This window comes from Sceloporus undulatus, chromosome 5 (assembly GCF_019175285.1).
Source record: "Sceloporus undulatus isolate JIND9_A2432 ecotype Alabama chromosome 5, SceUnd_v1.1, whole genome shotgun sequence".
Taxonomy (NCBI): Eukaryota; Metazoa; Chordata; class Lepidosauria; order Squamata; family Phrynosomatidae; genus Sceloporus; species Sceloporus undulatus.
In genome coordinates, this window is record NC_056526.1 from 141,857,394 (window position 1) to 141,882,535 (window position 25,142).

The following is a 25,142-nucleotide window of genomic DNA, read 5'->3' on the forward strand; positions in this document are numbered from 1 at the left end:
GTATATGAAGTAAAAAATCTTTTGTTCAGGCAAACATCCAGTGAACTAATGAAACAAACCTAAGTGGTTCAGGGACTGCAGGATGATGAGTTTCAAGCAATAATACATGCTCCAGATGGTGCCATTTTACCTGCCAGTAGAAGTAAGACCATTAGCCAAGTACTTCTCTTTCTTTATTTCTCCTCACCGTTTTAGTGTGATTGATTGAATGAGTGGGAGAAAGAATGATTGACTGCAATTTTAAAGTGTACAGTTTGCTAAATTATAAGATGTAATAATTCTGACTGAATAAGCAGAATATAAAACCAAGATGCAAAGCAGCAGAAGACAATGCAATATTTTATTACCACAGAAAACAAAATTAACATCAGCAGTATGATAACAACACAAAGGTACACTGACTTCCTCTCCAGGTTCTTAAAATGCTGATGAAAATGAAAAGATCTTCATCCAGTGATCCAACAACCATAAAATTGGACTCTGGAATAGACTGCCAACTGCAGATTTCAAAGGACTGGCATAACAAGATCATATTGAACAGTTTCAGATAGCAGGTTGGCTGCCCTGTTTTGGACCAAATACAGTTTCTGCATCATATTTAAGGCACTGCTATCCCACTATTACATTGCAACAGTCTAAAGCAGGAGTTTACTGGAGAATACATAACATTTGAAAGGTTATTTTGGTCCAGGGATACCACTGGACCACTATAACTACTGGCACATCCAGATTGATTAAAAAGACAAGAACATCCGAGATTTTGTTTCTTAGGCTGCAGATTCTAGACTGATTGAGAAGTCCCAAGTTTTGTTCCAGTTCTTTTCTATTTTATTTTGGAGATCCATAAATGTTTTGATTATCCTAGAATATTTTTGTCAGCTTCCAGTACCATAAGAGTTTTTTTATACTAGGTTCCCATGTCAGGGGAATCCAGTATAAAATCAGAAAGAACAGGGACAAAGTCTGGAACTTGTCATAGAATAATAGAATCATAGAATCGCAGAGTTCGAAGAGACCACAAGTGACATCCAGTCCAACCCCATTCTGCCATGCAGGAACTCTCAATCAAAGCATCCCCATCAGATGGCCATCCAGCCTCTGCTTAAAGACCTCCAAGGAGGGAGACTCCACCACTCTCCGAGGGAGTTTGTTCCAATGTCGAACAGCTCTTGCTGTCAGGCAGTTCCTCCTAATGTTGAGGTGGAATCTCTTTTCCTGGAGCTTGCATCCATTGTTCTGGAGCCGCAGAAAACAAGCTTGTTCCCTCCTCAATATGACAATATGTCAATCAGTCTGGATGCACCCAAAGAAAGAAGGGCTACCCAAATATGGATCTCCCAGCTCTACCCACTACCTATGTGGTTCCTCTTCCTAGGACTTTCTTCTCCCTCTTTCCTAGGTTGGAGACAAGAATTATGAGTAAACCAAATGAAAAAAACAAACCCACCACATTACCCTTCCCTCTCCTAGAGGAAGAATGAAACCTCAGTCTGCTGAATAGCCAAAACTTCTCCAAGGTGTAAAGAAGTTATGCAAAATAAATAACACTTAAAGATACTTTGGACTAACAACCCTCTAGGAACAAAACAAAAATACCTGATGCCTCTGAATAAAACGGTCCTTTGCCACTTTGTTACTTTACCACAGATGTAGTCATTCTGTTTTCAGTTTTTCCAATGCTAAGAAAACCTCAACCAGCCCTCCTTATGATAGCACCCACCTAGAATAAGAGAGCACTTGAGAGGAGAGGGAGACCCGATGGGTCCAGGGACTAAAACCTTGACCTTTAAAATTCCAGATGTTTTAGCTTCTCTGTAACTCAGGGGAAGCTTGGTTGGCAAAAACTTTCCCCCCTAATCCTACATAGCCTTCTGCCACCCTAAATGGTAAATTAAACTCTTGTTAACTGGATGTAATTTTCATAGCCACTAGATAGCACAGCCTTATCACAGTGGCATTATCACAGTACATCCATGCATATTCAATGCAAATTACTCCCAAGGGAACTATGCATAGGACTGGAATTATAACGATGGTAGATTGTCAAGTATCTCTTTTTATGGATATGTGTTTCATCTCCACAACTATTTCATTTATTCTTTCTACGTTTGATTTGACAAAGTCCCATCTGTTCATCATTTGTTTAGTGCCTAAAGAACAAATAGGACTTTGCCAAACAGAGGTCTTTGCTCACATTAAAATATACACTTCATTTCTTACTTTGTTATAAACATATGTTTTTCTATAAATTGAAAATTCCTTCCTTCCTTCCTTCCTTCCTTCCTTCCTTCCTTCCTTCCTTCCTTTCTGATACTTAGATCCAAAAACATTGCATTTAAAGTCTTGAATGTCAGTTTGTTATGTTCTCATTGAATAGATCACCCATTTTGGGGAAAAACCTTAGTAGTTCCTTTCCATATGAGGAAAACCCGATGAATATATTTTTAGCAATAGCAGTATAAAGTACATTTCTATACTGCTTATCAGTGAACTAAGCAGTTTACGATGCATAATCCAATTGCCTCCAAGAAGCTGGGTACTCATTTTTCTGACCTATGAAAGGATGGAAGGCTGAGTGGACCTTGGAGCCCTGCCTGGGATCGAACTCACAACCTTGTGGCTGCAGTAATGTCATTTAACCACTGTGCCACCAGGGATCCTTTATATAATAATATAAATATTATTATAATCTATAATAATAATATGTAAAGGAAAAAATTCTGGAGAGGCTATCATAGTTTCATAAGTTTCCATGTAAAGGTTAGCCTCCTGTAGTGCTATATGGCACTTTGTGGCTTAAAATTACTTACTTACTATGTACACCACTTTGATCACTGCAGAAAAGCGGTATAGAAATACATTTTATTATTATCATTGTTATTAAAATAATACTTCTGTAACACCATACTAAAATCATATCAATCAACTCTGCAGGAAATGGGGTTGGTAGAAATCAACTCCATCCTTTGTCCAAGGTTAGTTTTGTAATTTATAGGACTTGGTCCAGAGGTGCCTCATGGCTTCATTGGTTCAGTAAATCCATATTTTGAAGATACTGCTCAGGATTTTATATGAATTATCCAAGGTGCTTAACTTGTTTGGACAATAGGGTTCAGATAGGGGAACTCCTATATTGGTCGAAAAGTGCGATATAAGAAAATAATAATAATAATAATAATAATAATAATAATAATACCTTTTGTGAATTCACCTCCCCAAAACAGCGGAGCCATTTGCTGCCTCTGGCCTGGTCCTGTGGTATATCTGCATATAATATTTCATATCTATGATTAGCAGAATGTCCCGTGACCTGAAGTTACAGAATCAAATTTATAGCTTTTAGGGTTCTCTCTCTCTCTCTCTCTCTCTGGTGTGTGTATGCTATACAATCATACAAAGCTTTTTCATCCTTTCTTCTTATTAAAAGCATCCAACCAGGTACTTGTGAACTTCACAATGGCTGAGATCCTACATCATCCTGTTGCAGTGTGAGACTGTGCCAGCATAGTTGCAGAGAAGCTGGCAATAGCCACATAGCTGGCTGAGATCTGGCATCACCGTGTTGGATTGTAAACCTCTGCCAGCATATTTACAATGACTGAGGTGGCAGAGACTGCTCCCTCATCCCAGCTGTTTTCCTTGGCATGCAGCAACAGCTGGGGAGGCAGTAAGGTGCAGTTTCATTCCTCTGACCAGTTACTGGTTTGGGGGATGTGCCTAGGCCTGTTCTGCTTGATTTTGAGCACAGAGGAGAGAGAGAGAGAGAGAGAAAATAGTAGTCACTGCTCCCACCTGGAATGAGCTCAGTGGCTGAGGAGATGGAGTTGTGTCTCCAACTAATGTACACTGGGATTGGAGCTGGGGGGGGCTTACAGCAAGAGCTGCAGGCCACCTTATGCAAGATCTGAGAAAATACATATGTAGGCATTATCATATGGACCCACTTTACTGAGCAGGAGTCCACCTAGTTCAATGTGTGAGCTGGACCAGGGAAAGCTGTTTGCATCATATTTGATCACCCTGTTTCTTCGTAAATACTAGGCTCAGTGCCTATATGAATGCACTTTTAAGAAAGCACTTAAAATGAATGAACCTCAAGTTGATACACCTCTGACAAGAGGCAAACCTATGGTTGCATGGAAATTATAGTTAACAATCCAGACAGATTTGGTATCTTGATTTGTTAACTGGCTGTATTTTATACAAATTCATTGTGTCATGTACTCAGATTACTTGGAAAGAAGACCTTTGTTACAAATAATGAATGGAAGCTTTTAACTGTATAGAGACACCATAGAAGTGTCTCTATACAATGGGGGTACAATGAGTAACATTTATTGATTATTACTAATTCTGGAGCAGGAAAAAGTTGCCTGAGCTATACAAGGTGGCTGGAGGAATCCCCCCTTCCCTGCTTTCTTTTTATTTTAAACAGAGATCCTGTGTCACTCAAAACCCTGCTTGCTGCTGGTTGCATACAGTCCTTCACAATATATTGTGATGCAGTGCTCTGGCTAATCTCAGAAGTGTGGCTGGCAGCTGCCACATTTTTTTGTAAGAGCAAAGCACCATCATGCACTTAAACAGGGATTCAAAAACAGTTTAGGGGACACCTTAAGCCTCTCAAACACACATAATAGGTGTCTTGTGACTGGAGGCAGGATGAGGTTCACTCCTGAAATTGTGAGATGAGGAACAGCTTCCTGCCTCTGCTCAGTTCACAAGCTGCCTTGAAACACACACACCCTGTTACGGAAAGCCAGGCAGACCAGCTTCGGAGGAAGGAGTTGCTAAGGGCCAGGAAGAGTCAAACCGAGACAGATAAAATGCCTGCAGAAGCTATTATAAATACCCAGGGAGTCACAAAAACAGCTTCTTTACATTAAAGAATCAATGTATGTCCTGAGAAAGGAGGACAAGCGATTTGTTAAGACTGGATGGTTTAATTATTTAGATTAAGATGTGGAAGAGGGCAATGATTAGAATATTTTTGTTACACTCATAGTCAATTATCTGATGGGGGAAAAATCAAATATAGGAATTAAAAATTGGGAAAGGGAAAATACCTGGATAAGAATGGAAATTACCATATAAGGATAAGTTCCAATATATGGAAATGCAAGGCTTTGAAGCTCCTCACTTTAGAGGATCAGTTAGGCCTCTCATAGGCTCATTCATGTTCTAAAAAGCATGGAAATTGTAGATTTTGTAGATTGTTAAATTAAAAGCACTGAAGATATTATGTAACATCACACATTGCCTTTGCCTAGAATGCAAGTCAAAATATAGTATTTCTAATATATTTTTAATGTGGAGAATCGGCAGCAAATCTGTTATCATCAAGGGAATCTGTTTAAATGACAAGCTTTGGATGAAGCATTGACAGGAGACAGTGTTCTGGTATAGATTTCTGGAACGTAAATTGAGTGCATCTAGCTGAGATGTTATGTTCCAAGGATGTGCTATGGTTTTAAAACAAACTGTCCATGTTCAGCACACAGGGCATGGTGAGATAATTAGGTCATTTGAGGCAATGCCAGCAGCAGATCAGTAGCCATCTGGTTCATCTATCTAAACACCAGATATGGTGACCAAGAAAAAGCCATAAGACCAGTACTCAAACCACAGGAATAAACAACAGACCCACTCTCAAAGCTTTTTAAAAGCCTTCTGAAAGTGGGGAAGCCTCTATCTTCTAACCACTATAGAATCAGAATTTGGAAGCATCATGTTTTTGGATGACAACTCACAGAATTCACAAAATGGCCACAAAATGGCTGTGGAATCCTAAAAGCTGTTCCTCATCCTTGAATTTCTGACTCTATAGAATCACTAACAATATGTATGGGCTAGCTGGGTTCTGTCATTACTTTTGTTAACAACATCTGCATACTTTGACCCTTGAAGTAGGTAAGTTTAATGTATTGGGCTGCAGAGTTTTGCCATTTGATTTGGGCCAATACTGAATTTCTATGTGTTTCCATCACAAGAGGCATGTAACAGTGTCTGAAATGGCTGCCACAGAACAGGCACCACTGTATCCTTGCTATCTCACAAGGTCACAAACCAGAAGAATCCACACACTTTGTTCCTTTCATGTCTACGGGTGATGCATGCACAGGTTTGAATCAGACCAAAGGTTTCTAAAAAAGGATGGAACAAAATGGCAATAACCCAATCACTACAAATGACACAGTTATTGGTGTGTATCCCCAATTCTGAGCAGTGGAAAGTTTCAAAGACAGAGTGCTGTTCACCCAGTTTTCATTGGAAGGAGGTAACAGAAGGCATTTGGAAATACTTACATTTATTTATTTACAAACAATACAAAATAAAAGTCAGTAAGTAAATATTTAAGAAACATTAAGTAAAAACAAGAAATTATGGGGTAAGAAACCCCAAGCAGACCATAAACTAAGGAAACAGAAAAAAGATGGGTCTCCACAGATGGACCTTTGGAACTTTCCTTGAAGAAAGTCTTGATAGTCCGGAAGTGAAAGCTGACACCAGAGTTGGAGAAGCAGGGCCACCACAGAAAAGACCTAACCAACACCTTGACAGTGCTGATACCTCATAGTGCAGGCAGGCTGCTATGGGAGAAAGCAAATATCTTGGGCCCAAAATTGTGAAGGTTTACAAATAAAGAAGCTGAGTATAAGGTGCACGTTCACAGGACTGATACTCAAGTAAATATAGCTCTCCCATTAGCTGGCATAGCAGGCACAGCTTTCATATACGTAATCCCCCTGGCTCTGATCCCTGCTGAACTAGAAGCACTTCAATCCACAATTTCAATGCAAGCAATCCACATCTTGGCTGAAAGGCATTATGAGATCTGTTGCTGAATGATGAGCTACCAGCAAGGTGTGAAGGTCCAAGGAATGGCTGGTCTTGTGGAAACATAGGAGGAATGCTTACCATGTTGAAATACTTTTAGCTCACAAAAAGATCAGGTTTTTAGATCCCTAAAAAGTTTTAATTAGGGTTTTGGCAGATCCCTAAAAGATACAGTGATGGGAGTTAGGTGCCCCTTTTGCAAACAAATGACATCTCTGAGCATTTGCTTATTCCAAAGGTTTGTGATCTGTAACAGAACCATGCTTATAGGTCTTTTCATACCAAAATCTTCTTGTTGTTGTGTGCCTTCAGGTCATTTCCGATTTATGACTCACCTATGGTCACCCAGTGGGTTCCCATGGCTGAGCAGGGAAATGAACCCTGATCTCCAGGCTTGTAGTCCAGTGCTCAAACCACTACATCATGCTGGCTCTCAAAATGTACCTCTCCAAAACGTGTTCTTTTTGTTCAGAAACTTTATTTTAAAGTGAGGTAAATACATTTTAGTGCAATTTAGTAGACAATTAGGAATAAGAAATCTTTGCTCACCTTTGCCCAGAAGTTTAGCAATAGATTCCCATCCCCATTATGCTCCGCTTGCAGGCCTGTAATGGCCTAAGACAATTTGCTGCTTGAGGCAGGGCAGTGAATTGCACCTCCTCCCAGTCAAAATACATCCAAGCTCAAGGTCAGGCAAGTTAATTTGGCTCATGAAGCAGCAAATCCTTTAAGCATCTCTACCCACCCTCAGATAATTAATAATGTGCTGCTCTTTTGTGATGCTCAAAATATTCTGCAAGAGAAGACTCTGACTAATGGTAGGGTTGGTCCTGCCACTCTGGTTATCTAACCACTGAGAAATAGACAGAATGCCCAATACTAAAATTATTTCCCCTGATTCGTGCTTAACATGTACATGGTATTGAACTCTTATTTTTATACTTCAGCTTCTCGAATTAGCAACAACCACAAGACAAAACGTTATGAGATCATTAAAAGCCCCGACACTGATTTCAGTTCGTAATCATCTGAACCCAGCAAGCTTTCCTCTCCCTTTCCAGAATGTGGAAAATATGAAGAATGTTTTGCATTTAGCACAAACAGTCTCTGATTTATGGAGTTTAAGTTTTCTGTCTCTCCAGTTAGAGTGATGGTATTAGTGACCCAAGGAAATTAATAGATGTGGTGATCCTGAAGGTCTTAAATTTCTTAACTAGTGGTGCCATCTGCTGGTTCAAGCAATGTTATCTTCAGACTTTAGAAAAAGCTGTTGAAAGTGACCCAGCCAAAATGACACAAAATGCTACCATAAGCAACAAATAATTTTTCAGTCCCTGCAGAAACATAAAAAGGGATGGAAGGGGAAAGTCAAGGAAGAAAAATAAAACAGATTCAAGAAATATAACATGGCATTGGGTTATCTGCAGCACACTGGAGATCAGCAGACTGGTACAAATGCATAGTTATCAGTATATGCTTTATTTGAAAATTAATATCCAGCTACTGTATATCTAGCACATTGAAACATGCATCTAGTTAGCTAAATGAACTGAATGGATCAGCATGTTAATTTAGTCTGTAGCTTCTGGGTTCTAATCCCACATCAGCCAGAAAGATCTTGATTTTGAACCAGTCATGGCCTTGCCTACCTAACTGCTTTGTTGTGAGAATAAAATAGGTTAACACAAATATACTGCTGCAGATATAAAATTGCAGCCCTGACTCAATTACAGTGGTGCCTCGGGTTACGAAAGTAATTCGTTCCGCGGCCGCTTTCGTAACCCGAAAAGCCTTCGTAAGCCGAATTGCCATAGGCGCTAATGGGGAAAAGCCGCGATTCCGTGCGAAAAAGCCGAAAAAAGCACCAAAAGTTTTTTCGTAACCCGAAAAAACATTCGTAACCCGGAACAATAATTCCCTATGGGATTTTTTTATATCCCGAAAATTTCGTAACCTGGGTATTTCGTATCCCGAGGTACCACTGTACTCATATGCTAGTTACCTTTAAGTTAGGGCCTTTTCACACTATACAGTTATAGCATCATGATTGCACTTTAAGTGCCACTGCAACAACCTACAGAATCCTGGGATTTGCTTTTTGGTGAGGCCCTAGAGCAGTCTGGCACAGAATTCTAGACCCCCCTTTATAAACTGTAAATCCCAGGAGTCTATACGATGTTGCCATCACAATTAAAGTGGGATCATAGTGCTATAAATGTGAATGTGAAAGAGCCACTGACAATCATACTGTATTTTAGGTATCATTGGTTATGCAAAAGGCTTTGAAACATCTATTGGTGTGTCCACTTGGATGCTAGTAAGGGCAAGAATGTGCCAACGTGGAACATCATTTTTGTTGCAGACCAGAGCTGGTGTTATTCTCTAAGGGCCTAAGAGAATTTAGGACGGGGTTACTTTATGGACTGTTTTCACCTGCATGATTCTGCCCATTCTCTCAATTTTCCTGCAGTGGTCCTACTTGTGTGCGTACTACTAAAGTCAATTAAATCGGGTTAAGCACAAGAGATATGGCCTCTTGATATGGGAGTCCCCATAGTTATGGAACTCTACTCCAGTTGTTCAGTGCTTGACCCATTCAGTTGTTTTTTGAAAGGAGTTAAAACGTACCTTATCTACTTTCTACTTTCCTTTGCTTTTCCTTAAGAAAACTGATGGTTGTATCAATCAAAACAGTTTCTTCTCCATGCAACCATCATTTGTATACACACTACTGTAAACTTACATGCTCTGTGCACTATAGCACACTTTCATAATTTGCTTAAAATTTATTGTTTTATTTTGTGTGCTTTGTCCCCACATTCACAAATAGGTTTACTTACTAAATACAGTACATGCCAGACAAGGCGAGTAAATGCATAAGATGTGTGGTGAAAGTGGACTAATTATCTGAAACAATTTATTCAGAAATAAGGGACAAAACTATGCAATACACATATGTATCATTCTACATGGGGAAAAATAAGTTTTAAAGACAGTGCCATAGATTATAAGGAGATGGTTAACCTTTTTCATTTCCAGTACTTTGTCACTACAACTCTTCCTTCTCCAACTCCTTCCCCTATTGTAAGGTTGAATGTTTTCCCTAGAAAATATGCCACTGGCATCTAGTGGCTGGCAGACTATCTGGAGATGGTAAAGGAAAAATGTCAGCTGAAGGGTTAAGCTCATCCTCTCCTCCATCATTGCTTCTTTATCCCAAATTGTCCTTCCTCTTGTGTTTCTGTTCCCTGTAGGAAGCAGTCACTGTGAGTTTTAATATGATTTCCATCTAAAGCTTTGGAAATTCAAAATAAGTGGGGGAACAGGAAGTACAAGAGAGTCCTTTTTCTGTACAACTCTGGAACATTCAAATCTGAACTCATACATTTTGTATGTGAGGGTGGAAGAAACATAGGCATGGCTTCTGACACTAACAAAAGCATGGGTAAAGTGTGCAACTCAGTTGACCAATGCTTTCACCCTCTGACACTTTTCTTTAGATGTAGACATGGGTATGATGAGAGATGTATGTTCAGGATGTTAAAGCCCTTACCTTTATTTCTTTAAACACCAGCACTCCCCACATTGCAGCTATGAAGCCAGGACCCTAAAAGAACACGTTTAACAGACAATGAATATTAACCAGATCATTTGTTCATGAGGCTTGTCTTGGGGTTTAATTGCCTCACTTCAATTTATTCTTGCATTCAGTAATGTCTGAGGAGATTATCACATATCGTTCTCAGAACGTTCTGCATCGTAACGTGATGAGAACGTTCCTGGAACGGATATTACCGCATTGAGTAAACTGGAACGTGATCAGAACGTGATTGGAACGCATTTTACTGCACAGCGCTTCCTTTTTCTTGAAACTGTTCCCAGAACATTTTCCACAGAGCCGAGAGAAATCCATTCTTCATTCCTCCATCTCCTGATTGGCTGAAAGAATGACAGGCAGGGATGCAGGCAGGCGAGCGACTGCAGTGAGGGAAGGTGTGTGTGTGTGTGTGGTGTGAGAGGGGGAAAGAAGGAGGAGGGAGGGAGGAAGTTGTGACAAGGAGAGAAAGGAAAGGAGGGAAAGAGAAAGAGAGAGGGAAAGAGGGGACCAGGGCAGAGAGCAAGAGGGAGAGGTCTTCTCTTGCTATGGAATTCTGGGAGTTTGCTTGCTTTTGGTGCTCCAAACAGAGGAGCTTTTGTGGGTTCCCTCTTTGAAAGGAGGAGAAGGTCCGGGGCATCCCTGCCATCCCTGCCTCATGCAGCTGCCAGACAGGAGCCCCGCTGGACATGACACCAGAGCGCCCCCCCCCCCCGAAGCAGCCAGACCCTCTCCCTCTTGCTCTCCTGCAAAACGAATGACAGGCAGGGAGCCAGGGAGGCAAGGGACTGCAGTGAGGGAAGGTGTGTTTGGGGGGGGGGGAAAGAAGGAGGGAGGGAAGGAGGAAAGTTGGGACAAGGAGAGAAGGAAGGAGAAAGAGAGAGGAAAGAAGAGGAAAGGGGGGACCAGGACAGAGAGCAAGAGGGAGAGGGTCGGGCTGCTTCTGCGGGGGGCCTCTGGTGTCATGTCCAGCGGGGCTCCTGTGCTGGCAGTCTGCAGGAGGCAGGGATGCCCGGGATGCCCAGGACCTTCTCCCCTCCCTCAAAGAGGGAACCCACAAAAGCTCCTCTGTTTGGAGCACCACACAAAAGCAAGCAAACTCCCAGAATTCCATAGCAAAGAGGCCAGACCCCTCCCTCTTGCTCTCTGCCCTGGTCCCCTCTTTCCCTCTTCTTTCTCTCTCTTTCCTCCTTCCTCTCTCTCTCCCTTGTCCCAACTTTCCTCCCTTCCCTCCCTCCTTCTTCCCCCCCACACCTTCCCTCACTGCAGTCCCTGCCTGCCTGCCTGCCTCCCTGGCCCGTCATTCTTTCAGCCAATCAGGAGACGGAGGAATGAGAGAACGGATTTGAGAACAGATAAGAATACCGCACAGACCTCTGTTGGAACGTTCTCATCACGTTACAGCTCGCTGGGAACACATTTAATCCGTCCCCTCCTGGAACACATGTAGAACACATTTAGAACGTTCTGAGAACCCGATTGGAACACATACGTGTGGTATTCTTAAATGTGTTCCGTTCTCATCGGGTTCTCAGAACGTTCTGAGAACGCAGTGCGGTATTCTCCTGAGTGTGCATTATATTATTGCTCACTAGTCAAACAGGAGGAAGAAAGGATATAGGTCAGTCCTACAAAAAGTTCTGACCAAGGGTGAGAAACTTTGGCTTTTGTCTAGGCAACTGACAGAAATTACAGAAAGCCATTCACAACCTATATCTTACACCAAGTTTCCTACATGACTATCTGTGCACATTCCGCAAAATAATGTGGGACCCTCCAGTGGAACTGACAAACAAGGAACTTTCAGAAAGATGAGTAATACTGTAGTTGTATTTTATAGTTATCAGTTTCCTATAATAAATTCCTATCCCCTCCAATAATATATGCATCCAATTTTAGCTCCTCAAGCATAAACCATTTTACTGCATATCTCAGACACTTATTGCTGTAACTGACCTACAAAACATCCCAATGAATATTCTGGCTGTTGGACAGTAGGACATCTTTTAATACCCTGCTGTCCCATAGTCAGAATATTTATTGGGAAGTTTTGCAGTTGCTAGCTTTGATCTAAATGGCATCTGCAAAAAAAGCCCCAAAGCACCTCCAATTTCCTTTGTCTGTGAGAGGACAAGATACGCGTGATGAAGGATACTAATCTCTGCACTTCTGAAATTAATTAAAAATTACTGTACCAGATATGTTGATAGGACAGGCTCAACATTAACTGTCACTGTGAACTATGTAAGTGCATCTATGTGGGGAAGACAAGACTTTTTATACCTCCACCCCAGCTCCACAACTGGTATCTGCTTCATGCAGGGCAGGAAATGATTTCCCTTAGTATAGCAGTTCTTAAATTGCTCTCCACCACAGTGGCTCTTGTGTCCCCCACACTGTAGTTGTTCAAAGAGATTTAGGCTCAGAAGTCTCACCTCTGGCTCTGGGCTGAATCCTTTGCTGCGCTCACACCCTACAAATGATTTGGAGGGGAAGGGGGGAAATTGCTGGATGAAGTTGCCTTCCTCCTTTCTTATTTAGGTTCCCAGTGTGTCCTCATGTTGAGATCCTCCTACTCTATTATATGGAATCTGACCACATGCCACCTTATTTTCATAACTGGAGTCATTAGTAGGACCAGTCCTACAGGTGGCAGGGTGAGGTATCAGCCTCAAGCAGCAAATGCTAGAGGGCAGCAGAAGGAGTCCTTTTTACTAATGCACACTTATTATCGCTGATGTTACTGAAGGACAGAGTTGTGTGTGTCACATGGCCTCTCCAGGATTCATAAGTGGCTACCATGTACTGCAGAGGGCACTGCTCTATCACCAGTTCAGTTCTGCTCCTTCTGGAGTAATATATTTGTGTGGGCAGATGTGAGGATCTTTGCCCCAGGACACACAAAAAAGGACCCGCTCTGCTAGTCTCTATATGTGCAAGCTACAATTAAATGTAATGCTTGCAAAATGAAATTGCACATGCTCCTTCAAAAAGAAAGAAAGAAAGAAAGAAAGAAAGGGGAACAGAACCTAATATGTATTGTCTAGAATAGACTGACAGATATATACCTCTCAAGGCTGCTTGTACCATCTCAGTCAGTTAAATTACTCTCCACCACAGTGGCCCTTGTGTTCCAGGTGCCTCAGCAAACTACAAATCCCCAAGTTCTTTAGGACAGAGTCATGGCAGTTAAAGTGGTGTCAAACGGCTTTATTTCTATAGTGAGGCTCAGCCATCATGATCACCAACCAAAAGGTAGTTGTAGTATAGAAAGAAAATTAAGCCCTGCCTGGTATGAAAATAAAAGAGGCCTAAAAGAAACTTTCCATGCTCTGCTTGCGGCCACACAACCCATGCTCCCCATTCCTCATTTATGAACAGATTGATTTTGTTGTAACTTACTGCAGTGATTATTGGAAAGCTGACCACAGCACTGAGGTAACGATTTGCAATGAACCAGCAGCAATTTGCGATTCCCCACATTACACCAGAAACAAAACCTGACAACCAATTAAAAATAACATTAATCTATTTAATCCAAATGGAATCAGAACAATTGCAATACTGACTACTCCTGTTTAGAATCAGTCAACAAGCCATGCCTACTCCCACAAGACAACATTTTGTTTTCCCCTCCCAAGCATATTTTTGTCCTAGAGTTGGACTTTGATGACCTCTCTATAATATCCTTCCCATCTCCAGCTACAGAGAAGCTATCTGCTCTCTTGTATTCCCCCCCCTCCTGAAAACTGATGTTTCCCTGAGCCTGTTGCTATCTCCTTCTTGTGAGTGGATAGTGTCATTTTAGTTAAACTAACACTTAGAGAATACATTCAGAGGAATTATACTACACAGACTATGTAGGAAACAAACATGCAAGCAAATCCAGCCCACATAAGTATCCATTCAAACAGGAGCTAGCTGAATATATTGGTTTTAACAAAGGCTGGGATACCACATTTTTGGTCAAACATGGACCACAGAGTTCAGCACATTGCAGGGTTTCACAAACTTGGTCCCAGAATCCCTGACCACTTTGAGTGGAATTCCAAAATATCTGGAAGAACAAAGTTTGAGCTCCACTGTTCACCTTACATAGACAAATTCTGCATTTGTGGAATTCAACACTACAGGACTACGTAAACAGTTCACAAAAGGCAGCATGCTCCACTAATTTAGTTCTGCTGGAAGGGGGAAATGAAGCTTATGCTCTGCCACTGACCAATGGATGGGTGGTGAACTGCATCAGTGTCTGCTAGTCATGATGGCTATATACTGCCTTCAATACTGGAAGCAATTGGTTCTTATTCTGCTTATGGACTTCCACAGGCAATTGACTGGCCAGAATACTGGCTTACATAAACATTTGGTTTGATTCATTCTTATATTCATAGATATGACTGTGCTACCTTGAGGGTAAACACACTTGCTACGACCCAAGGATGCAGAAACAGATGCACAAAGTGTTATACTTCATACTATATACTATACAAGGGAAGATTGACATATCCATACTGAGCTCACCAATGTAAGTGGAAGGAAAACCCACTGACATAAATGTGTTTTACTTTCACAATATCACCCTGAACACATTGAGGTTGGTATGATTTTTTGGTAGCTGAATATGTCCAAGCTGGACTAATACATGGATAGTAGGTTATCAGGGATGCCCAGTGGCTTAGGCTTGAAACCCTAAAGGGCTGCTGTCAGTCAGAACTGACAACACTGGGTTAGATGAACCCATGGTGTGACTATGGAGATTATCACATTGACAAAAAAGATGGGAGCATAGTGGTATGCTCCCGTCAATACTGCGCAATAATGCAAAGATTATCACATAACATTGTGTGACTTTGCAATTAGCCCATGATTATCCCTTGAATAAAGAGGAATTTTAGCTTCCATTGTTCTCACTGGTTTAATGGCTTTTAATGTGAGTTTCATGGCTCACATTAGGACTTAGAGTGTAGCTAAGATATTGTGGCTGCATGTTTACTATAAGATCCTGGCCAATGTTTATATAGCTCTTTTAGTATTCAAAGCACTTAAAATATATTATCTAACTGTGATCTTTACAAGAGGCAAGCTACAATAGAAAAAGCCACACCTGCTCTTACTAGGAAGCAGAAGTACATATCCTTGAAAATATGAACATATACCATGTTAAATTAGCTAATGGGACATAACCTTCCATTCATAACACTTTTCTTGCTTATACGCTTGAACTAAATAATATTAATAGCTCCCATAGTGCCTTGGTTTGCAGTCACTTTTAACCATTATGTGCAGTGCAGCATACTTTTAATTCTCATTAAAAAAAACATCTAAGAACGATATACTCCAATGTGGTGCAGTGGTTTGAGTGTTGGACTACAACTCTGGAAAACAGGATTCGAATTCCTGCTCAACCATGGAAACCCACTGGATGACCGTGGGCAAGTCACACATTTTCATCCTTCAAGGAAGGCAAAGGCAAACCCCCTCCTGAAGAAATCTTGCCAAGAAACCCCTGTGATAGGTTCACCTTAGGGTCACTATAAGTCAGAAATGCCTTGAAGGCACACAGTATCATATCCCAGCCACATTATGCATTCTTCTAAGAGCAACTAAATAAAGTATATTTGAGATGAACTTGCAATTAAAACAAAAGTCGACATATATCAGAATTGTACCTGGGATTATGGCTTCAGGATAAACTTTAGGACTATTTTTCATTGCTGCGCAGTAGATCAAAAAGTAAACAGTACTTGTAAGGAAGATGCCACTGAAGTGTGCAAAGACATAATCTAAATCTGAAAGAAAAGATTGAGGTGTGTGCAAAATAATTTAAGAAACACAGGAGGGCATCACTTGGGAAAGCCCAAGAAAAGAGTCTTCCGTCTGTTCCTGTTTTTACTGAATCAGATGCTTTGCTCAGTTTGCATGAGTGTAAACATCATCAATGTACCTATACGGGGTGGGCAAAATGCAGCCCATAGGCTACATGCAGGCAACAGGCCATTTTTGTGACCCCCCCCCAGGAGTCCTTTTCTCTAACATGCCTGAAAATTATATCTGTGGGTGCAGAAGGCATTTGCACACATGTTTTGACCCAAAAATGCCCTCTAAGGGCCCAGGAAGGCCTACAAACATGCTCCCATGTTCCATAGAGGGTGTTTGGGGGTAAAAAAATGTGAATGTTATTTGCAGGAGCAGGTGCAGCCCTCCACGGTTTCCTAGAGGCTATTGCATCCTAGTCTTTCACAGTTGTCCATGTCTACCATACCTGATTGAGTTACACTAGAACTATGGTACAGTATTTCCAATGGTTTTTAAGATGCCACAACACTCCTTTTTAAAATCCCAAAATGGACTAACATGGGTTTCTCTCTTGAAATTACTTTTTAGAATTATTCATGGGTCTTTACCAAACTGGCTGGCTCCTGTATAGGCTGTTCCGTTCCTTCTGCCATGGTCCTTGATGTAAAGTACAGGCACAAAACTAGAACCATACAATATTCCAGCCATCACAGCCAGGGAGCAGCCTCTTACAGAAAAAAGAAAGAGAAAGAGATGGCCAATTCATCATCATGTCTTGAGTTACAACATTCACGGTCACAGAAACCATGGCAACATTTGAAAAATGCTGATGGCTTCCTAGAAATGGCTTCCTGCAAGAGATGTCAAAGTGCTTACACTGTAAATGGGTTAGTTACAGGTTTTATATCTCTGCTGCCTTAGGGAACTAATAACTGAATGGATGTCACAAGAAATAAGGGGCGGAGGGCAGGTAGAAAAATTCACCAGAACCACATGGAGAACATACATTACTCTCTTTCCCAATGGAGAAAGACTGTCCACCCATGATGCATCACTCCTGTTTTCTGCTCCACATTCAGAAGAGTTGATTTGCTGTTGATGAAAATGAAACCTATTGAGTCTAAGATTTCTGAAAAGGTTGCTGAAAATATCCAAACCTGAATTCATTGGCTATCAAGAGCTACCAGTCATGATGGAGATGTATCTCCTCCATACCTGAAGTGAACTGAAGATCACTTCAAGGGCCCTTCTACACTACTCATTTACAGCACTATGATTGCACTTTAACTGCTGTGACAACTTCCTATGGCATCCTGGGATTTGTCATTCTCTCTGGCTGAGAATTCTAAATGCCACTCCCTAAATTGTCAGCCCCGGATTCTACAGGATGGAACCATGGCAGATAAAGTGGAATCATAGTGCTATAATTGTGTAATGTGAAATGGGCACTGTGCCTTTCACACTTTGTGTAACATGAAAGGGCTTAGATTCCTGAAGAAACTCACATGAAGCAGACAGAAAGGAAAGCTAGGTCCTTATGGCTCCCCCATTAGAATGCCAGTGATCTGAATAGTGTTAAAGCCTTTCTGTCAGTACAGAAACATATATTTATAATATGAAGATGAAACTTACGTGGTCCCTTAATAATGGAGTGTTTTCTGATGGTGGTGAGCTCTGAACATCAGTTCTTATAAAAAGAAACAGGATGGTGCTGCAGAGGAAACAATATGAAACACGAAATTCATGATGAGTTTTATACCCATAAATATCAATACATAGTTTAACCAATCCTATTTTATTTATTGTAAGCTTTTTTAAAAACTATTTTCCCATTTGCAAGATTTTATTCTTTAATATCTAGGATGGTGTGGAGGCCTCTTGGTTCTCAAATGCTGACCTAAATCCAGTTGTTAGTATCAACTAGAGTAGACTCACTAAATCAACAAAATATTAACAAACTAATCCTGGTGTAAGGTTTATTGATTCAGTAGGTCCACTCTGACTGGGGATAGCAATCATAAAAATTATGGTAAGCATGCTGTTGAGAAGTTACATTATCATGAACTGACTTACGATCATGTAAAATTGAACTGTAGAACATTGCAGAACATTCGTATTCCCAGGAAGGGAGCAGAGACGTAGCTATCATTAGGACCATTGCCCAAACAGAGCCAGCAGCATGAGCACTGGACAATAGTCCCTATGCACAACATGTCTTGAGGTGCTATGTGTCCCAGTATGTAACAGGAGCCCCTATTGCACAACAGAACAGCTTGCACAGTGTTCTGTTGTGCATTGTCACAACTGACTAGCATGGTTGGCCTTGGTCTATGTTTTTATACAATTCTGCAAATGACTTAAAGTAGTACAATTTTAATGATGACCTTTTCTGAAATAGATTATAGATTACTGGTATCAATGAGATGTAAATTCCAGTGATTCAATATATTTATACCTTTTAGGCCTAACAATTTGACTTAAGTCATTAACATCAAATTAAAAACAGTGCAAACCTATGCATGTTTATAGCCCACTGTGCTAATGAGACTAACTTCCCAGTGTGTTTAGGACTGCAGCCTTAAGAGACACACATTTAGGCTTGATCTCAAAAGAATATGATATTCACTTTGTTTCACTTGTTTCTAAATGTATTCACCTTAGTGATGTTTTTAAATCTGAAATATCTTGGGCCCGTTCCGCACGGGCGTAAAGTGCGTCTTGGGGATGTACTAGGGTTAGGGAAAGTGCGTGCCTTACGCACGCACCTAACCCAAATACATCCCCAGGACATACAAAATGGTGGCACCCATTCCACACGGGGGCCGCCATGACTACGTCACAACTGCACCGCCTCCAAACGGGGCGGTGTGGAAGTGACGTAGTGGGGCCACGCGAGGGCACCTGGGGCGCCCTTTCCATGGCCCCGGAAGGAGCTCCGTTTCGGAGCTCCTTCCACGATTTGCATTGCTGGCGCAGCCTTTAACACAGCTGCGCCAGCAACGCAAATGAGAAAGGGGCTGAACGGCCCCTTTCTCCACGTCCCTGATGCTGTTGGGTGTCCTTGGGGCATGAAGCCCCAACTACACCCCTTTCCAGGCTGTGGGGAAGCGGCCTTTTGCCACTTCCCCACAGCCTGGAAAGTGGCGGATTGGGGCCTCAGAGGCTGCTGCTGTGGCAGCTGAGGCCCCGATCTGGCGGGGAAATGGGTGGTCTGTAACGCGCCATAGTTATAAAAACAAAGCTAGTGGGCTGGGGTTTTTTTGTTTTTTTAAAATACCTGAGCACTGACAGTCCAGCTCCAATGTAGTTTAAGACAGGCTTTGCAACTATTTCTGGGTCAATTCCAAACCAGCCAAACCTGTGAATCAAAATCCAGAACTCTATTATTTTAAAATTTTCAAAATATAAGAAGAAAAGAGGACAAGTGGATTAACCAATATGGTTAATCACAAATACGCTGACTATGGCATTCAAAACAACCACAATGAAATCAGTAAGCTAGGTGTGCCAGTAATCAGGCATGATGAGAGTGTTGTTAGACCACAACTCTCATCTTGCCTGATCACTGGCCATACTATATGTGACTGATAAGAAGATAAAAATCCAAAAACATTTAAAAGACAACAGAAGGAGGTAGAGTTGAACAATACCTGAAGGACCACTAGGGAAAGAACACAGAATTTTCTCACTGACACAGTACTGAAGTCTGCAGCTAAAGCACCCATAAATCAATAAGTGCACAGATCAGAAGTATCTGGGTAAAGGTGTAAATCCCATATGATGCTCACAGTAAAGTTGGGATCTTGAGACCCTCTCCACAGCATCCCCTCTCATGCTGAAACCCTTGCTAGATAACCACCCAGCCACTCTTGTAGGAGACTGCCAAGAACAGGGGTTGAAGAAGGGAGAAGGGTCATTCTGTCTTGTTTGGATCCATAGAACTTCTTCTGTGGTGGCAATTAAACCTTTAGGTACTGGCCAAATGTTTCTGGATTCTAACTGGGATCATATATTCTTTCTCACAAGTCTTAAAAACATATATTATATTGGAGAGGGATGGGAGAAGAATGTTATTGCCAAGAACATTTGCCTAGTTGGGACAATCCTTCAAGAAAATGTTACAAAGACGTACAGCAGTAAATGCTTGAGTGCATTGTGTTTACCTTGAGGTGGCCCAGCCAGTTAGCAGGTTAAAAGAAGCCCAGATTAAGAGACCAAGGCCTAAGCCAATGGTTTTAACAATAGGAACGACTGTTATGTTACCTGCGCAGGACAAAAGGAACAGCAAAAGCCGTTGATTTTTAATGCAGTATTTACAACTACAACATTATAGCAATAATGCTAGCTATGATATTAATAATTAGGGCTCTTGATTACAATTCATATGGCCCGAAGAATAACAATTAATCCTTAGGGGTTAAAGGGTTTCTGAGACTGTGCAGGTGAATGACATCCCTGCAATGTGTCTTTTTTAAAAAGTGAAAATAGGCACTTTGGGCACATAAATGAATCAGTGTGGGGGCAGATACAGGCCAACCAGGTTTACTTTCTCTCTCTAGTGGAGCTCCACTTTCATACACCAGTAGACACAGGAACCGTCCAAACATAGTGGGTATGCTTCTCCAGCCAACATGTGTTCTTTCAACATGTAATAGGTCCCAGCAAAACCCTCTTCCGATGTTATTACAACTACTGCACCCTAGCTGATCTCAGCACATTTAAAATAGTTCCATTACTCAGAATAAATTACAGGTACACCTGTTAGTCTTTTACCAAACAGTTAAACTTAACATCCATGTGTGACTTAGGTATATCACAAACGCCGAAATACTAAAAAAAAAAAAGGTATTTACAAACAAAGTTTTTAAAAAACTAGTAAAAGATTGCAACTATCCTTGGAGAGATAATGTTTTCAGTGCTGTTTCTTTCTTTGCAATAACTCTGAGGATTCCAGTCATTAAATACTTTATCAAGCTGAATTACACAAACTGCTAGACACGGGAATAGGATGTAGTATTTGAAATGCATGTCTTACAGTTAGTGATGTGAAGGGCCACAAAAAGTGGTGGAAAAATTAGGAATCCTACTCAGTTTTTGCAGGGAAAGACAGGGTGGGGGGGGGGAAGAGAACAAACTCATCTTTCCCTTCCAGGTTTTCATATCTCTACTTATATCTGTCTCACATTTAGCAATTGAATTACAGCATTCTTGTAATTTTCAAATGGTATGTAGAAACGTATGTGTATGTATTTTAAATCTGGAAAAAGTAAGATTTATTCAACGTTACCTGTAGCCCACAAAAAGCCCCCAACCATAGCAAGAGGCCAAAATCGAGGGCTATTTTGAATGAGGTTTACAATGAGAGATACTATCCAGATCGCAGCACAGAGAATCCATTGGAAGAACATTCCTAGAATAGAAATAAATGCAAGAAACATTAAACATAGTAGATAATATTAAAGTAATTACAGATTCTCATTTACTTTTAATAGGTGTTGTAGAGTCCTGAGATTTTGTGGCAGGTAAGCTTCTTGCAGCAATTAGCTGAGAACCCGTGAAGTCATGGAATATTTGAAAATCACTGGGAAAATGAAGTTCAGACCCAATTTTTAATTCAGTATAAAATTTAAATACATTTTAAAAATGGTTTTGTCTTAAATTACTAAAATGTCAAGGGGCATTGTATTGGGTTGAATGAGAGTTCAGCACATGTTTTAAATGGAAACAAGTACTATTACATTTCTTGTTACTGATATAGACTTTCTGTGCCATGTGAAGCCATTTCAGGAATTTCTGGCTTAAAAGAAATTAGGAAAAAAACAAACAGATGGATTGAGGTATATCTACAAGTTCCAGTACATTATCAGATGTATGAACAAAGATAATGGTTTCAGGACCACTACATATATTTATGTATAAGTCATGAGAATTGGATATCATGCAACTCTTAAGATTTATCACCAGGGTCAAATTTTGCACCTTTCTGTATCCTATTATGCTTCAAAACCTGTGCCTTTAATGCCACTTTATCAAGGCATCTGAGGAAGTGGACTGATATCCACAAAAGCTCATGCTAAATTATAAATTAGTCTTAAATAAATAAATTAAATTAATGATTTATAAAATAAATTAAAGGTACTGTTAGATTCTGTCATCTCCCCTCTCCTTTCCACCCTTTTTTGTGGCTACTCAGAAACATGAACTCTATCACGACATGAACTCTATCTGTAAAAGGAATAGCAACCGCAAATAATTACCATCACCAGTGTCAAATTTCTTAACTGGCACAAAGTTTGTTCCAAACAGGAGGATAGCTATTCCTGAAGAGGTAAAACCAATGGCTAGATCAGTTGCATTGTTGCTCATGGAGCTGTTGCTTCCTTGCCACCCATCCATCTCCGTTCTTTGAGACTTGACTTTTCCTTAAGAAGTTACTTGGACTCTATTTCTTCCTGCAAGCAGTGGAAATCAAAAAATAAAATATTTTATTTATTCATTTTTAAAGATCCTGCCTTTCCAATAAAAAAACTGCAAACAGTTCAAGGCGGCTAACAAACATTTCTAAAAACAAAGATGAACCATTACATTCATCATAATAATCAGTATATACTAGAATGATTTAGAAAGCCAGTTTGAAGGGAGATGTCTTCATAGCCTTCTTCAAAATAGGAAAAAAAAAAGCAACTGAGGTCCAAAACACACTGCAGAAATAATCCAGTTTGAGGCCACTTTAACTGGCCTGGCTCAATGCTAGGGAATTTTGGAAACTGTAGTTTTGTGAGACACGTGGCCTTCTCTGTCAGAAAGCTCTGGGGCCCCAACAAACTACAATTCCCAGGATTCCCTAGCACTCAGCCAGGGCAGTTAAAGCTGTCTCAAACTGGACTATTTCTGCAGTGTGTTTTGGACCAGAGCTGAATTCTGGGAATGAACAAACAAAAACTGGATAGTAAAATAACATCGAGTGGCAAACAACAAATATTTCTAATATTGTTATATTATCCTATTTATCTTTACAGCCTCTGATTTGTTACTGTACAATAAATTTAATCCCAATACTCTTTAAAAACAATCTAAAACACATACCCCACATAAAAGCTACCCTGTCGTGATTTTTAAAAAGACTGCCTGTAGACAAAAGTTGTGCAATTCTTACAAAAGCCAGACTAAAAAGACGGTGGTTCTGTCCTGTGGATGTTAGTTATGTGAGTTTGACACCACTTTAAGGGCCATGGTTCCATCCTACAAGACACTGGGATTTGTAGTTTTGGGAGGCATCTGCACTCTTGAGCAGAGAAGGGTAAAGAAGACCTGGCCAAACTCCAAATCCCAGGATTTGTTTGAGGAAGTGCTCAATGGTGATTTGGACCAGAGTGGTATCAACCCGGCTTCTTTCTGCAGTTCGGATGCAGCCTTGCATTTCCTTTCCCTGTCAATGGATAGAGACACAATGTTTCCTCTTGTGTCCAGTGGACTTACTCTCACAGTCACAGCTTCCTGGCCAGGCGGGCTTCCTGCTTTGCTTCTCAATGCAACTCCTCCTTCCTCTTTCCATGGGAGCCTCTCCTTGCTTGCCTTGTTGCTTTGCACCTTCTGGAAGAGAGAGAAGGAGGAACCCAGTGGAATCCGCAGGATGGTGCTACTTCTCCATTTTCTCTCTCTCTCTTTCTCTCTCTCTCTTTCTCTCTGCACTTAGTTCTAGCTTAGCATTTGGACTCCATGACGAGGTCAGGGCAAAGGGAAAAGAGGAGGAACCTTCCTTCCCTTTAAGGTAGTCCTGGTTAAGGAACCATGGCCCAGAAAACACACTGCAGGAATCATCCCCTTGGAGAGCCCTTTAACTGACCTGGGAATCCTGGGAAGTGTAGTTTATTGAGGCATCAGATCTCTCTCTCTCTGACAAAACCCCCAAAAGTCCCTAGCATGGAGCCACAGGGCAGTTAAAGCGGTCTCAACCTGGATTATTTCTGCAGTGTGTTTTGGACCCAGTTTCATTTGCTTTCCTGCCTGCCCTCCTCTCCTGATGTTGGAGGGAAGTGCTAGGAAACTTTGTAGCTCTTCTCTCAGCTACAAAAAAGTCTTCTCTTGTCGATACATATTTAGCAGCGCCTGGGAACTACAGTTCGCAGAATCCCCCAAAAGGCTTGGTTGGCTGGGGATTCTGGGAGCTGTAGTCCAGAGCTATTTAATTATTATTATTTGTGTGTGTGTGTGTGTGTGTGTGTGTATACACACACACACACACACACAAAATTGGGAGACAAAAGCTGTATCTGCACTGTTGACTTAATCCAGTTTGACACCACTTTAACTGGCCTGGCTCAATGATAGCATTGAAGAAGTCTGGGAACTGTAGTTTTGTAAGACATTTAGCTTTCTCTGACAGAGAGCTCTGGTGCCCCAACAAACTGCAGTTCCCAGAATTCCATAGCATTGAGCCATGGCACTTAAAGTGGTATCAAAGTGGCTATTTCTGGAGTGCGGATACAGCCAAAGCAGCTTTCAAATTAATGAAAAACAACCGCAATACAATTAAAAACGAACAAAAATGAGCATTCAACTAGTATCAACTCATTAAGAGAATAACATGCAATTTAAAAGATAAATTACAATTTAAAAGATAAGTGCTTAAAAACAGTATTTATTAAAACCATTAAAAATACTAAAACACATTAAAATGATAAAAATAAAACTATATAAAGAACTTTTAAAACCTTCAAATTGGTTAACAAAGGCTGCTGCTGGCACACTGCAGACACTTTGACATCCCTTTAACTGTCATGGCTCCATCCTGTACAATCCTGGGATTTATAGTTTGCCATGACACCAAAGCTCTCTAGCAGAGGAAGCTAAATATCCCACAAAGCTAGAAATCCCAGAATTCCATAGCATTAAATCATGGCAGTTAAAG

The 25,142-nt window shown here is 40.9% G+C and overlaps 1 protein-coding gene across 2 annotated transcripts; it reads right to left on the bottom strand.

Moving 5' to 3' along the window:
• Nucleotides 1-1,208: 1,208 nt before the first annotated feature.
• Nucleotides 1,209-23,958, bottom strand: TMEM144 (transmembrane protein 144). 2 transcript variants are annotated; one of them, XM_042469944.1, is made up of 13 exons: nt 23,711-23,958; nt 22,489-22,683; nt 21,519-21,641; nt 20,395-20,494; nt 19,509-19,589; nt 17,864-17,942; nt 17,238-17,323; nt 16,840-16,958; nt 16,105-16,224; nt 13,835-13,932; nt 10,391-10,444; nt 3,197-3,264; nt 1,209-1,395 (listed from the first exon to the last, which is right to left on the bottom strand). In XM_042469944.1, exons 2-12 carry the CDS (start codon nt 22,625-22,627, stop codon nt 3,208-3,210), a joined length of 1,056 nt encoding a protein of 351 aa, XP_042325878.1. In that variant the 5' UTR covers nt 22,628-22,683; nt 23,711-23,958; the 3' UTR covers nt 1,209-1,395; nt 3,197-3,207. The 2 variants fall into 2 exon arrangements, with proteins under 2 accessions (XP_042325878.1, XP_042325877.1); XM_042469943.1 differs by lacking the exons at nt 1,209-1,395; nt 3,197-3,264 and adding an exon at nt 6,291-8,171.
• Between the last annotated feature and the right edge of the window lie 1,184 nt (nt 23,959-25,142).

Bases quoted from the DNA above. Each gene is read 5' to 3' on its own strand.
- TMEM144 (XM_042469943.1), bottom strand. From the start codon at position 22,627: ATGGATGGGTGGCAAGGAAGCAACAGCTCCATGAGCAACAATGCAACT. The intron at 20,495-21,518 runs GTAACGTTGAAT...TGTCCTGCGCAG, and splicing joins GGGCTTTTTGTGGGCTACAG to GTAACATAACAGTCGTTCCT. The intron at 19,590-20,394 runs GTAAACACAATG...TTTGATTCACAG, and splicing joins ACTGGCTGGGCCACCTCAAG to GTTTGGCTGGTTTGGAATTG.